The sequence below is a fragment of the Streptopelia decaocto genome, assembly GCF_964273445.1.
Source record: "Streptopelia decaocto genome assembly, chromosome: 2".
Taxonomy (NCBI): domain Eukaryota; kingdom Metazoa; phylum Chordata; class Aves; order Columbiformes; family Columbidae; genus Streptopelia; species Streptopelia decaocto.
The window spans coordinates 26,454,504-26,470,330 of record NC_138655.1 but is presented as its reverse complement, the minus strand read 5'-3'; the positions used below and the strand labels follow the sequence as shown (position 1 = coordinate 26,470,330).

Genomic DNA, 15,827 nt, shown 5'->3' with positions numbered 1-15,827 from the left:
ACCACAGAGTATGTACGCTATTCACTTTCACACACTCTATATCTATGCCAGCTGGATGCTGGAACACTGCCAATCTTTAAGTGATATTCCTCAACTACATAAAAAAAAAAAATCCCAATTTCAGAATCAAATAGAGACCTAAATCCAAAACAAAATTTTTAAGAAATTTAATCGGAGTCAAGTGGTCCCCTTTAGAAAATATCCATGTGTTAGTTCCATCCTTCCTGGTTTTGCTGGGTTGGCTTTTTTTTTGGTTGGGGTATTTGTGGGTTCTTTTTGATTTGGTTTGGGTTTTTTTGGCATAAGCACATACTGGCAGATGGGGGAAGAGTAACTGTCCAGTTCTCAATTGCTCTTTGAGACTGAAATCAAATGTACATGGCATTCTTAATTCATACTGATTAAACACACAGACTAAACCAGTTAATTACAGATACATATGTTGGGGACTTTTTTTTTTTTTTTAAATTCATAAAATTGTTTCCATCTTTAAAAGCACTTTTTTAAAAACGTGGAATTACTAACACACAGAAACAGATGTTTTTGGTACTTAAATGCCAAGAATTCAGATGCCTTGTCTGGCATCACCTGGTTTTGATTCAATATTCATTGTTTCAGGTTCGTTTTGCTCAAACTCTGTCCAGTGCTGCAGAGGTAAAATCACCTTTGGAAATGGATAACTGTACTATTCTTGAACAACTTTTCTTTAAAAGACCTTTTGTCTCAACCATGAAAAAATACTGCAAGTAATCTAGAACACTGTATATGAGCACTTGCCCGCACAGACATATTTATACATACACCAAAATGAACTGGCAAGGTTGTATTAACATATCACAGAGTTGCAATGCGACATCCTACTGACCAGAAACAGAACGAATTGTGATATACCTGGATTCTGCATCTTTTGCTACACTAGTATTTCTCAACAGTTGCATCACACTTGTGAAAGTGTCGTTTCGCCAGCTTGTTGCTCCCACTGTGATCAACGAACATGGTGTAATTTTGCTCCAGCTGTGACTGCAGAGAATTTCCACATACTGCCATGCCTGCTGCCCTCCTTATCTATTTGTTTGCAAGTAAACTGTCAGCCCTAGGGTCGGCCTATACTTCCTTTATCCCTTCTTCTGAAAACAAATACACACATACAAAACCTCCGCATTCAGACTTTTCTGGAAAGGCACTTTTTCCCACACAGAATAATGCTGCAGTCAACCAGCACCTGCCCAGATGCAGGAATCCCTTCCTTATGCAGATCAAATTGCAACATTGAAGTGTGTGCTCTAATTATGCTGGATTTATTATGAGGATATCAGACTTTCTATTCAAATATCTATTATTTCTGAGGAACCTTCAGTTTGCTTCCCTTTTCTCATGCCCAGACCTAACCATGTCCACTGTACGATATTTCAGTATCTTACTACAAGATCTGTATTGATGTCAGAAAATAGTAATTTAATTTTAACAGTACCAGTTCAACTTTGTTATTAAGAACAGTCAACAACTAACTATCAGCCTGTACAGGACATGAAAAGTGATACGTAAGTGTGAGATTTTAACGAAATGACAAAGTGCTAGGCTGGCTCCCTCCATGATTATTGTGTCCTACATTGTCTGGTATGTGATTTTGTCCATTGGACATATTATTTCTAATTTAACAGGTTGTTACAGCTTTAGTGTAATTGTGGGAATAAAAAGCACATAAAATACAAGAAGTTCAAAATAAATTCTACAGTTCACATTTATGCAACAACTTATTGCATTTAAAAATTACTACAGTGCAAATTACATAAATAAGCATACACGTCCTGGGGAGCTTGCACTGTGATAGTGGCTGGATTTGACACAAAGAACTCCCTGTCCTATGCAGTCCTCATCGCTGTGGCCATTCCTTGCTCTTTCTCATGTGTGAGCAGTAAAAACCAGCAGCAAACACTAGGTTCAAGCACTGCAAGTTTTGACAGCAGATGATTTCTGTTCACATTGCTCCAGAGCCCAAATTCTACAAAAGAAAAGCAAGGCTTGAGATGCCAGCTAATGGCCTGGGCTGTGCTTCGTGTACCCCTGCTCATGTCTTTCCAGTTGATTCAGATATCATGGACAGAGCTTAAGCTCACTATTGGACTAAAACGTGGTCAAGGTATCTTCCATCCTGGGAAGCTCTAGCAGGTACTATCAAAACAGAGGACCCTGGCTGAACTGTGTAGGCAGCATCTCAGATAACAGGGGACTAAAATGTCATGCTGGTGACAAGGTGGCAATCATCATATGAGTGTATGAGCAGACCATGGACTCCTTTACACGTAAGTTAAGACTCTCCACCTCCTAGCACTGGTAAGGCTCAGCCTGGAGTCCAGGTTGGGACAATGCACTTCAAATATAGCAAAATAAATAAGACAAATAAGACTTTGAAAGAACCTAGAGAAAGGCAGCCAGAATAATCCAAGGTCAGACAAATGCAAGCTGTAAGAAGAGACTGAACAAAATGTGACTGTTAAACTTAAGGAGAAACAGTAGCCTGAGAGGGGACAGCAGCAGCCTAACATCTTGGAAACCACTGCAGTGGAACAGGCAATGACCATGTCTACATAGATGAACAGAGGAAGTAACAGGATCAAACATCTTCAAGAAAAACTGGAAAGAGAAATCTTTTTAAGGACAGGCACAAATTGCCTGGAGGCACTGGAGAACCTCCATCATTAAAAAAAAAAAAAAAAAAAAAGGTAAAGCAGGTATCTCACAGGAATGATACAGCTAGAGTTGATCATACATCAGGAAAGGTAGCAGCAGATCTCTCAAAGGCTCTCCTGGTCTATCTGTCCTTTGATAGTGAGTTACTACACTGCACTTCCAGCTCATGCTTTATAGCGTTCCAGATGTAGCTAAAACTATGGGGAGGACTGGATTACAGTTCAACTCCGCATTGATTTTCCTGTGAAACACTGAGGTTATACAAAAGGCCAGATTCTCAGACTACATAATTCAATTTAACTTCACTACCTTGAAAATGGATTAATTAAATGAAATTGGGCTAAATTACACCAGATGCGAATCTCACTCCGAATCTATGCCACCGATCATATTTCATCCTCCTCTTTCAACTGACAAGGAACATCAGTCTTAGGTCAGAGCCTTATCTTAGGTCAGACTCTTAATTCTCATGCACTTAAGCTTCCATCTTCAAAAAACACAACTCAGAAACTTCTGTTTGCCATCAGGAAAATTCTTAAAAACAAATGGTCCTCATTTCTGTGGTCTCCAGTACCAGGACGCATACTTGTCGATAATTTTGCCCATCCTATCACTTTCATCTTTGAAATATTTAACCACAACTGAGTATTTGCTTTCCTCTGACACCTCCAGCTGAGACTCAGTGTAGAGTTGGCTTCAAGAAGAAAAAAAACTCAAATGGACTGTAACATGTCAAAGAGATGACAAACTCTGGAATGCTGTAATATAGTGTCAAATACTGCTCTGTCATCTTCAACAAATTCTGGATTTCCCCAGTTTACTGAGAAAGGAAGCATGGCTGGGTAAGAAGAACCCACAATTTTCCCAGTTCTGCAATTCCCACGGCATTCAAAACCCTGTCACTGCTAACCACAAGAAAAAGAACATCCAGAAATCACTGAAACCACAGTGGCGTAAATGAGGACTGCATAAGCCACTGGACACCAGTGCAAAAACACCGAGCAAAGTTGTTTATGCAAATTCTATCCAAAACCCATTAGAAAGGGAAACACATCAGTACTTAGGAAATTCTCATGCTGTGTCAAAATGCAGCACTCCATACAAAGATATTCAAACCTTTAGATGGAGTGCTGCATTGTACGGCTATAAACTTTTCAGAAGGGACAAGCAAGGAAGGAAAAAAGGTGGGCCAGCCCTCTATGTTATTGTGTTTTGACTGTCTAGAGCTTGATGATGGTGAAGATAGGGTTGAGCATTTATGGGTAGGAATTGGGGGGAATTACAGGCCTGTCAGTCTGACCTTGGTGCCAGGGAAGCAGATGGATGCAGATGATCTTGAGTGCCAATACATGGCACATAAGAGGACAACCAGGTGATCAGGCCCAGTCAGCATGAAAGGCTTGACCAACCTGATCTCCTTCTATGACAAGGCTTCTATGACACACTTAGTGGATGAGGGAAAGGCTGTGGATGTTGTCTACCTAGACTTTAGTAAAGCCTTTGGCACTGTTTCGCACAGCATTCTCCTGGAGAAAATGGCTGCTCAAGACTTGGATGAGTGTATTTTTCACTGCGTAAAAAGCAGCTGGATGGCCAGGCCCAAATTGTTGTGGTGAATCATGTCAAGTCCAGTTGGCAGCCAGTCATGAGTGGTGTTCCCCTGACCTCAGTATTGGGGCCAGTTCTGTTTAATATATTTATCAATGATCTGGACAAGAGGATTGAGTGCATTCTCAGTAAGTTTGCAAATGACACCAAGTTGGGCAGTAGTGTTGAATTGCTCAAAGGCAGGAATGCCAGAGGGATCTGGACTGGCTGGATCAATGGGCTGAGGCCAATTGTATGAGGTTCAACAAGGCCAAGTGCCAGGTCCGGCGCTTTGGTCACAACAATCTCAGGCAGTGCTACAGGCTCGAGGAAAAGTGGCTGGAAAGCTGCCCAGCAGAAAAGGACCCGGGGGTGTTGGTAAACAGTCAGCTGAATATGAGTCAACAGTGTGCCCCCGTGACCAAAAAGGCCAACAGCATCCTGGTTTGTATCAGGAATAGTGTGGAAGAATAGGGAAGTGATTGTCGTACAAGTCAGCATGAGAGAAGCTAAATCGTGAAAACAGAAGGGTGGAGAAGCATACAGAAGAGACGTGCAAGCTGGCTAGCCAGGCTTAGCTTAGCAGTTTGGGGCAGTGCCAATGTTCGCAACACATCTGGACTGCTCCTGCATAGAACACATGGCTCTGGCGCCTCTGTACCACCCAGCACTGCAGGGGATGGTGTGCTACTTTCAAGAGATGCCCAGCCAAAAAAAATTAAATGTTAGCTGACATATGTATTAAATTTAATATCAACCTAAAAACTAGGCTTGCATGAATCACAGCATCTGATGATCAGAGTCAGGTTTGCTGGCACAGTCCTGGTCTCAATGGATTGGTCAGCAGAGATTGAAGCCATCTGTCTTCAAAATGTCAGGTAAGTGTGATATTCACATACAACATAAACTGCTGCAATATAAACAAGCCCTAACATTACACATCTCTTAAAAGCAGTGTTGGACCAGTTACATACTTGTTTTATCTGAGCAGATGTCAGCATCTGCTTTAAGTAGACAGAACCAAAACATTTGTGTTCCTTCCTCATCCCCAACCCCCGCCCTACTCAAAAGTGAGGAAGAACTCCGAGTGTCAGATTTTTCAGTGGTGTTTTATACCAGAGCAGAAAGACAGATGTTTTGATGGTTCCCCTCCCCACCCCCCTTACAATCTGGGCAGCCAGTCTCTTCGCTACACTGTTCACCCTTACTATTAAAATTGATTTGCACAACAGTACATTGCAGCCAAACAAGCACAGCAGTCTCAAAGAGTAGGCTGCTCACACGTGTTTCTGTACTTTGCCAAGACAACTACTGATGAATGGGTCACCTTTTGTCAAGCAAGTGTAGGAGCTGGTAAAGAAATAATTTGTGGTTCAGGAACAGCCACACTGACAGGTAAGCCTTCTCCTGTCCTTTTGCAATCCAACAGCAGTGTGCTCTGTTTGCTGGTCTTCAACCAATCTCATTAAAATAACAGAAAATAATGAAATTACAAGGGTTTAAGATGAAAAATTATGGAAATCTTTAGAAAGTAAATGCACAGACACTGAAGCAGTGGCACTGTGAATCAAATCATACTGAACAATTCAAACACAAGCAAAGAACAATAGTTCAACAAAGGACCAGGTCAGGGTCAGAAACTAAAACTATACCATGTAATGTGGTGATTCTTAAAGTATTGCAGACCACTTCTTAAAACTCAGGATGCCTCCAAATATCACATCTCCTCTCCTAGCCCCCTCACTGTCCTAAGTCCCCTTTGTTTTGTTTCAGTCAGATCAACACATCCAGCTTCATTGTTTTCTCACAGACATTCTTGCAGGCGTCGATGCTACTTTTTCTTTGTTAAAATCAAAACAAAGCACAAAAAAACTTCAACAGAAAAGAAACAAAAACAACAAACAAAAACCAACCAACCAAACAAGAACAACAACAAACAAACAATCTACTTTTTGTGAGACCTCTGAAAGGTCTTGGATGAGAAGACAACACATTATTTCAAAATTATAATAATTTCAAAAATATTTGAGTCTTATTACTAGTCATCACTTTGAGCTCTAGAGAAGACTGCAATAGAAACCATGCCCCAAAGTCCTCACACCAGAGCAGCTCTTGACCTAGGTCCAGGTTGCATTTTACTGAATAAAAAATGAAGAGCTGTAAGGGAGAAACCTTGCCAATAGACAAGGAGTGGCCGTATCACACAGAAATTGTATCTGATTCATTAGAAATCTGGTGCCAAATTCTCATCTCCATTCATAGTTTCCACAGTCAAAAGAACAAATGGCACCCATGGGAGAAATATTCTCTGTCAGGACCTGCATGGAGATTATATAGCAGCCTATACTGAGCTCTCTTGCAGGCCTTGGTGTAATGTCCTGTCAAGGAAAAGAAACGAGGTGTGATGCTCAGCCTTCCCCTAGACCTGTAAGACTGCAGAAGCTGCTCTTCAGCATTCTCATATTTGGAACTGAAAACATTCTAGCCCTGGAAATATGACTCCAGTGCCTTTACTACACAGGAATCTGTGTTGCTGGAAGCATATTGCTGAGAGTTGTAAACAGAGAGAAGTTATGGAGACTTATAACCGAGACAAATTAGGAGGGACGTTCACCGAGAGATAATGGACACCATAACAAACATGAAGTTTTCTTCCTCGATCCTGATAAACACAAGGTCTTGTCTCCAAAGAAACACTTTTTGAACACTGGTAAATTGATCTCTTGTCCTCAAAATGAAGGAAAAGGTTGGTCCGTTTTTACAGTTATGAAAAAGTCTGAATTTACAGGTAATCATGGGAAGCATTGGCCTACGTGGTTGGAGTTTGGAATTAATTATAAGTAGAGGACGAAGAGGGACTAATCATAAAAACTTAATAGACATATCTAATTCTCAAATAAGTATCACTGTCATCTCCCTTCACAATTAACCAGGCACTCGTAAACACAAACTGAGCAAACTTCATTTCTCTCTGCAGGTTTACTAAAACCTGCATTTTTTCACCTTGCAACAGCCACCCTGATGTGCCACTTATGACCACAGACGCAAAAGCTACAAGACTAGGACACTGAACTTCATTTTAAATAGCTCCCAAGTACGTAGTTTGGTCTCAGTTCAGGAGGCTTGTAGGCTCCCTGAGGATGCACAGGTCGGAGAACATCTGTAACCCTATGAGCCACATTTCATTAGAACACAATTAGAAGAATTATTTGGCTTCTTTTAAAGTCCCGTTTCCAAGAACTGAACCACCTCGTAAGCAATTCTTTTGGAGACGAGGTAAAGATGTCTGTTGTTACAGAGCCTTTTCCAGAGCCACAACTGGAGTGAATGACAGCACACAAACTCTCTACACACTCCTCTGGATGCACATTTGCTTGTGGGAGAATAAGCTGTATATATTGGCATGTAAGTACTTCCTCTGTCCTGCCTACACTATACCAGTTCACTAAACAGATTTAATTTCCAGTCTCCTCCAAAGGCATTTACCTCAGGAATTTTGGTTTTAACAATAGGAGCCTTTTGTATATATACACACACACAAAATGTCAGCTCTTTAATGATGCTGTGTCAGACAAATGCCCTTTCTATGAACATAGTGCGGGAAAAATGTCCTTGAGTATCTCAGATACAAAATGCCAATAAATTGAATTTATGTCTCATTTAATCTACAATGGAACAGTTAGTACTTAGAGGGTACATACACTTCCCGTAGTCCCTTTCTTCCTGAGAAACTTTCAGATGCTGAAAATCAATTCCTTTTGTCTCCTTGTTATTCATCTGCTACATATTAAGGAGAAACTCTGGGCATTCAGTGATCCCACAATGGTCTTTCATCTCCAGAGAAGTCTGGTATGAATTAAAATCTTACGCTCCTTCAAATTACAGATGCATACTGCAGCATGCCACTGACTTATCTGCTCATGTGTTTTGCCAGTTTTCTCAGCATGCTGCAGCTAACTTATCTGCATCTTCCAGCTTAAGGGACTCTTCTACAATGCTGCCCATCCAGCCCATGAAAAGTGCTTTGATGATAGTGTACACAAACATATATCCCCACACAAACAGTACTGCTTTTCACGTTTTCTTCCAACTCCTGCCATTTAGGATATGTATTAAAAAGTGGTTTTACTATAGCAAAGATGTTAGTACAAGAACAATAAATCATGAAAGTAATGCCCTTTCACTTCAGTGGCCTTAAGAAATTAAGATTATAAATGAGTAACTTTTAATTGACATAATTTCTGTCATGTCTGTTTCTAAGGACAGTTTTAACCTAGGATGCTGTTTTTCTGTAATGGATGTAAAATTTAATTGCTACCTAGACTGCTGCAGCGCTGGTCAAACACACACTACTCTCATGCTCCCAGCTGCCTGCTGGTTGTGCTGCTGGTCATCCTGTACCACAGCAACGTGAGGTTTCCACGATCAGGTCTGAAAGTAAATCAGGGCTTATCATGCCTATTCTTGTTTTACTCTTTGTTGCTCTTCCCATCTATTTTTCTCTCTTTCAAATGCTGTTTGTACACTCCTCAACTCTCAAATATTCCCTGCAGCCAAAGCAACACATTCAAAATAAGAAAACACTTGCAAATCTATATTCACATTCTGTCCTACAGGAACTATCATCTTTTGCTAATCGCTTCTATGTCCAGTACTTTCTCCAGACAATCTTTTAGCCACCTCATTCTACAGGCTCTTAAATGAAACATTTCTTTGCTTAAATTAGATTTCACTGTGAAATATTTTCCACCAAGCAATCTTGCTATCTATTCAATATGGTAGCTTGCAGAGTTTTAAGATAAAGCTACTGAAAAGCTACATTATAACAGAAATGTGTGCATGGTAAGCAACCCCAAAGAGCAGTTAAAAGGTGACACTGCAGCTGAAGTTCACTAGCTATTTTGGGCTTAGATTGCAAAATAGCCAAGAAAATTTGGAGCTCAGCATGTGCCTGAAATACACGTCCAAAGCTACAGTGGAGACAGATAATAGTGGGCACTGAACTCCGAAGTCACAGGAACAGCCCGTGCCAGGTAGACTAAAGCTAGCCCAGATACACCTATGGTCTGCAGGCACAGGTGATGCCTGCCCAGCAAAGACCTTACCTCGCTTGAATCCTCCTGCTGATTGATGACAGCTAGTGCATCCTCTGCAGCCTGGCGCTTGGCTTCGGCAACCGTGCGCTCCATCTTGGCTCGCTCCGAAGTGATCATGTCGTGAGCTTTCCGCTCGGCCTCCGACACCGCTTTCTGCAACTCGGCCATCGCCTGACGTTTTACTTCATTGACAGCTTCCTCTGCAAAGGAGGGAAGAAATCCTCATAAGCACAGGACGTATGGCACAAGGCTACGTAGGACTGATGCATGAAATGCAGCAGATACTCTGTTATATTCAAAGTCTTCACTTTGAGAAGAAGGACACAGAGGAACCTGGTTCCTCAAGACTCTTCAAGTCCACGCAGGTGCTTCTTTACTTCCCCATCACTGAAAGCTCTCTCAAGTCTCTAACATTTATGATGATTCTTGTTATTTTGATTTACGGTCAGTACTTCTTTATGTACAGACATTTCAGGTCTCTGGTGTGTTATTTTTGTCATCTTTTTCAAAATTTTACATGGAAAATTTGATTTGCCACACACTAGATTTATTAATATCTTTTGAAAGAATTATTATTTAAGACATAATATTATGGACTTTTTCAAAAATGTATCTTTAAGCTCTGGAAATTAAGACTGGATTTATAATCATCAAGATTTTTTTCACTTATGTTAACAAATAAATACACGATGTTAAGAAACCCCCAAGACTTTATTTAAAAATTTTAAATCACTGCTCTAATATATTTTCCTGGACATGTAATTTTACAAGCCAAAATTAAAATTTGTTTATGAATATTCAATTGACCTCTTGATCTCTCCTTCAAGCCCATGTTTACACTGTGAAGACTCGACTTCCTGGCTCCGCTGAGCTCTTTCTTGAGCACAAGGCTCCAGTGCACAACTGGCACTGAGCAGGGGCACACACCAACTCACTAAATTCAAACGCTCCACACTTCTTGTAAAATAACTAAGTCAGTGTGAGCTGTATTTTCAATATATACTAGAGACATATCTTTTATTCCAGAAAACAAAGATTGTCACAAATTAGTTATTTGGGTTTAGATGCAGGAAGAGTGCAAAGATTTTACTAATGAACAGTCTGTTAATTGACAACTAAAACAAGTAATTTTTTTTTTTTTTTAAATTAACTGCTCTAATTAACAAGGAAACCATCCTCCCCCTGAATTAGTTTATCTAATTTTCATCTTTATTCAAAGCAAAATGACAATGATTAATTGAAAATTTAATAAGCAGTAATTATTAACTTGGCAAACCTAGTACCAATTAACACTCTATTAAAACTAATTATGACATGTTTCATTCAAGTGTTTGCACTTAATTGTTTCATCCACTTGTATAAACCATCTTAATTAAATGTTCTATTTAATTAAAAACATAGATTTCTAATAAAAATGTTTTACTGTAGATTAAAATCTAAGTATTACAATGGTGTTACGGGTTTGAGTTTTAGTGCATATATTTAACCCATGTATTTGTGTGCATGCACATGCACATAGATCCAACTCTTACATACAGATATGAAGTTGCTATGAGATGTAAAAACTCAAGGGAGTTATCAAGTCTCATAGCTCTGCGTTGTTATTTAAAAAAATAACAACTACATGAAGTCTCCATTTTCAGTTAATAAGCAAATTACAATAAAGACTTAACTTTAAGCCATGTACTGAGTAAAACTGAATTAAAATGAAAGAAGAGTACTATTACTCTGTGTGTGTGTGTGTGTGTGTGTGTGTGTGTTATGTGTGTACATGTCTGTGAGAGATGTTTCAGCTTAAGTTTTCGAGGGAGGGGAATTTCTAGATAGAACTTCTGCCTTTATTTTTATGAGGCTGAAAATATGCCCTTATATTACCCTACCATAAATGTTGTTTAGGGGAAAGCCTCAGGAGAGGAAAAAACCATACCCTTCAACCATACAGCTAAGGCTTAATTTACTTTGAATATTCAAGGTGAATTAAAATTCTATCTAAGTGGCAATACAGGACAATAATTTTTGCTTACGATCAAAGCTGCAGCTAGACTAATTGTATATGCAAATCAGGCAATTTATATTTAAATTATGCATTCCTATTCTAGTCCCACAGGCACACACAGATCAGCAAAGGGAATTGGTAGGACATTTGCAAGGTGCTTGAATATTTATTACCAACTGCAAACATTCACTGATCGTGTGAAAAGAAATATACACAGGCAAGCATGCAGATGCAATTTTATTACCATTTTCAGAAAAATGAGGCAACTTAAATACAGACATTTTGTGTCTATGAGCTGCCATTATTAACAAAGTGTATTTCTTTGAGAAAATATGTATTCTTGTTGATATTGCTACGAATAGAAATTATCTTTGTATGGCATGATGCACTTTCATTACATCACATAAATTTAGTTTTACGTTGAGGTGTTTGCAGTGGTTAGAAATGGCAGTTTAAACTATTACATTAAACAGAAGTACGGTACTTCAACATTTTACAAAGACTTCCAATTTTATATTTTCTCATCCTATATAATCTACTTCTTTTCAGTTCAGCTATAGAAATCGAACTCTGTATTCTAACTTCTATATTGCATAAGTTATTTTACAAAGCTTCTGAGATCGTGAAGATGTTTAAAGTGCTTAAAAGGCCATATGCCTGACTGATACTTTTTAATTGGCATAAACTATGGATTGGACTTTCGTATTTCCAGTAACTTTGACAACACAATTTGTATTGTGCTATACTAAGTGTGAAAACAAATAGTTAAAATACGTCGGGTGTTTTGGTCACAATGCACCACCATTATTTCAACACATTGTGACCTCACGAACACCCAAATAAACTAGACCTAAAATTTCCTATCTCTGATTCCTGCCCATCTTCTTATAATAAATGTCTCCAGTGCCTACAGATATTTTATAGATAAAGAAAGCAGGCTTTATAGTTTCGTATAACAACAAAAACTAGTCTTTCTGCAGAAGTGACAAGTAACAATGAAGGAGATTTTATTTGCCTTGGTAGTACAGAGCCATGGAGACCAAGAAGGATACCAGCACATTCTTTGTCTGCTTTTCCAGAGAAAGGGAGAGTGACTAGGTTCCAATATCAGAAAACATGGATCTGGAAGCTTTTAAAAGCGCATACCTAAGATGCATGTATCTGCATCCTCCTAAGCATTTTTTCTTTTTAGGAACGCAATTGAAATCTTCCTTCCCTTTCAATAGCGCTAACTCAGAGAAGCTCCTGGAAGCCAACAGCCTGTGTGGAATAGGTGTCACTCAGCATGATCAGAAGTCCCTGGAGCTCACTCAGGGGAGGTACCCAACTCATCATTCACTGCTGTATATAATCTGATGTGATGATTCTTCAGCCAGCTCCTGGTCACCTCTCTCACATCGTGGGCCCATTCAGTTCACATGACGAGAAAAGAGAAGTGGTAGACAGGGGTGCAGACCTCTATCACCATGACATTTTTATCACCTCACTCTCAGGCTGACCCTGGCAAAGGCAGCCATTGGGAGCTGGTGACACAAGTTAACTTCATGCTCGAAAATACACCATCTCTTTCCTGGGACTACCTTGGAGAATATGTAAGGGATTCATTTTCTTCGTATGACAAAGTATGGTCATTCTACACCTGTTTGTTAACTCCAGAGCTAAGGGACAGGGGATGGCTGTCTCTTCATGACACAGAAAGAAGCTAAGGCAACAGCCCACAGTGGGCATGGGATCCTCTCAGTATTTAATAAAGATCAATAGGTATTTCCAGAGAGCAAGTCCTCCACCCTGTCATCTGATTGATGCTCTTCATGTTCATGCCTCTCTCTTATCTACTTAGGGACACCAAGAACTTGGCTTGTACTCTTCATCTACATACCCATAATTCAATGAGACGAACTAGGACACTGATGTCTCCTTTCCACTGTCGTATGAAACTGAGTTGGGTTCACATGGCTTTAATTCACAAGGTGCTGCATAATATGTGCTTACTCCAAAAATCAGTCTCCAAAAGTTTTAAATGAATCCCTCTTTTGCATTCTTTTGAGGTTGCTTTTTAACCATTTTCATGCCAAATTCTTTCCATTCAATGGATTCAGCATCCCAATCAGACTTCTATATATGATTCAGCTGTCTACACATTGGTCTTTACAGACATTTGAGATACCAAGATATCCACACTGAGCCAGCAGAAATTACTTGTAAGAGATTTGCAGCCTTCTTGACTGGCAGTTGCAGCCCAGCCAGGTAACTACAGAGCATCTCAAATGCCACTAGAGAACTATTCTTACAGAGCTGAATTGCACCTTTACTGCCTTGAACTGATTACAAATTGTGGATACCTCCAACTTCAGTGCGCCCTCCTGACAATGAAGACCCATGATTTATGAAGAGCAGTATGCTTTCTGAAGTTTTACTACAGCTAGTAACAGATACAGGTGTGCATCCTGCAGAAAGTCAGACTTTTTTTATTCTCCATTTCACAGGCACACTCAGTTAAGACACGGAATCTGATTTAAACCCCTGTCAGCATGAAAACAGAAACTAAAAATGGAACCAAAAAGAAAGACGTGATATATACATTCACAAGAGGCCATGTCACAGCTCCTTTACACTACCATTTGTGGATATATGGAATGTTCATGCACATCCAATTTTATAACTCGGGCCAAAAGCTGTAATTAACTTGTATTAATAGCTTATGAAGAAACTTTTTTCTTATGTTGCATTGCTTTTAGGAGTCATAAATGACCTGATATGCCTAACAGCACAAAAACTTAGATTTTACCAAAATAAAGTTCCTGAAACTCCACTGAGCAGTGCTCCTCTCAATGAGATTTCCTGGAACTGTATATTTATTCTTCTTTTTCATTTAAGATACTAGCAAAAATATGGCAAAACAAACTATAAAAATAATTTTGGGCACTGAGTTACATAAGCTACGCTTTCCTTGGGCAAAAGACAAATACTTAGTTTACTTTGTTATTTTTCACAGAAAAATGCAGCAGTTCTAAAAATATTAATTAACACACTGGCAAATCTAGACTTTACATGACAAACCCACATCACGCAAACAATACAACCTCATGTCTGATGCAACGGTATGCCAGCATAACATTTTTAGACGTATGTTCTGTATCTAGTTTAAAATACACCAAAAAGCTGCAAGCAGTTACAGGAGATTGGATCAGAAAGCATAAAAAACTGCAGCATATTTGCCATTTAATCATTAACTCCTGCTCAGACAGCTGCAATAGACTTCATGGCTATCCAGGTGTTCAAAAGGGGGGGGCGTGTACGAGTGTATATATAGAAGCTCAACTACCTCACTAGAGTTCAAGAGCTTCCTCCTGGTGCCTCTGCAAACAAGGAACCTCTGATATCGACGTCAAAAAAAGCAATGGTTTAGCTCCAGCACCGCAATGGGATCGTTGCCAGGAAACTCCTGTGCTCAGGCATAGTTTTAAAGTGTTGAAGAAAACTCTGTACAACCACAACATCTGCCCATAGTGCTTTTCAAGCTCGGGGAAAATGCTGTCAATGCCTGTGCAACCTCCCTGAGCAGCTGCTGAGATGGGAACTTTCTTACTACATTGGAAACTTCACAAGTTCACGAGCACAGACTTCACTGGGGTCTGACAGGCACAAAATCTTTTTTAAAATTAAGAATGGTTACTTTGCATAGCTGGAGGTTTTTCTTTAACAGGTATACTTACTTCTTTTCCGTCCTTTGGGAATTCTGACATTAATGAGGTAGAAACCTTGAAACTTAAAAAAAAAAAAATCCCACACAAACTTTGTATTTAAATTGCTAACAGACTGAAACTTTAGCATATCAAGTTTCAGCGTGAAACCATTATAACCCCAGAAAATGGAGGTCCTTAATGGAAGTACTGATATCCTCCTAACTATAGCAGCAGATGCTTCTATTATTAAAGATTATTTCGTGTCCTGATCAGTTCCAGTTTAAGTTTATTAAACACAATTTCTTCTTGTTACTTAGTAAGGCCCCTTTTCTTTTTCTTTTTGGCTCCTCACATCAGTGCATTAACAACTGCACACAGCTGCCAGAAGACTAAGCTGGTGTTTTTAAACAGTTCTTACCAGCTTTCTTCCAGATCTCCTCTGGCACGTATCCAGACGCAGGCCTGTGAAGGAATTCCCGATGTGATTCTGCAGAAGGAGGGGGTGTGGGAGAAAAAAAAAAGGCATCGTAAGCAATGATTGCTTCTCAAACAAGGTTTACAGAAATACCTTTTCCCTTTACTCAGACCAAAAAAAAATAATTACTGAACCTTTTTCTTATGCAAAATAAAACGGGTGCCAGGGCCGTAGCACACGTCACATAGACCAAATCAATGTTCAGGACTTGAATGTCTAATCTTTAGCCAAGCTGAGACTAGTTTGCTTTATTTTTATTTTACAGCGTCTCTATTCAACTCTATTTGTCAGTTTCC

General features: G+C 39.5%; 1 protein-coding gene across 2 annotated transcripts in view; it reads right to left on the bottom strand.

The window, feature by feature from the left end:
• The window catches only part of RUNX1T1 (RUNX1 partner transcriptional co-repressor 1), a 114,991-nt gene that overhangs the window by 4,697 nt on the left and 94,467 nt on the right, over window positions 1–15,827 (bottom strand). For both annotated transcript variants that reach the window (XM_082043908.1, XM_082043907.1), the window contains exons 9-10: window positions 15,475–15,543; window positions 9,384–9,574 (exon numbers count right to left, since the gene is read on the bottom strand). In XM_082043908.1, the coding sequence (XP_081900034.1) occupies window positions 9,384–9,574; window positions 15,475–15,543 (260 nt within the window). The remainder of the gene's footprint in view (window positions 1–9,383; window positions 9,575–15,474; window positions 15,544–15,827) is intronic.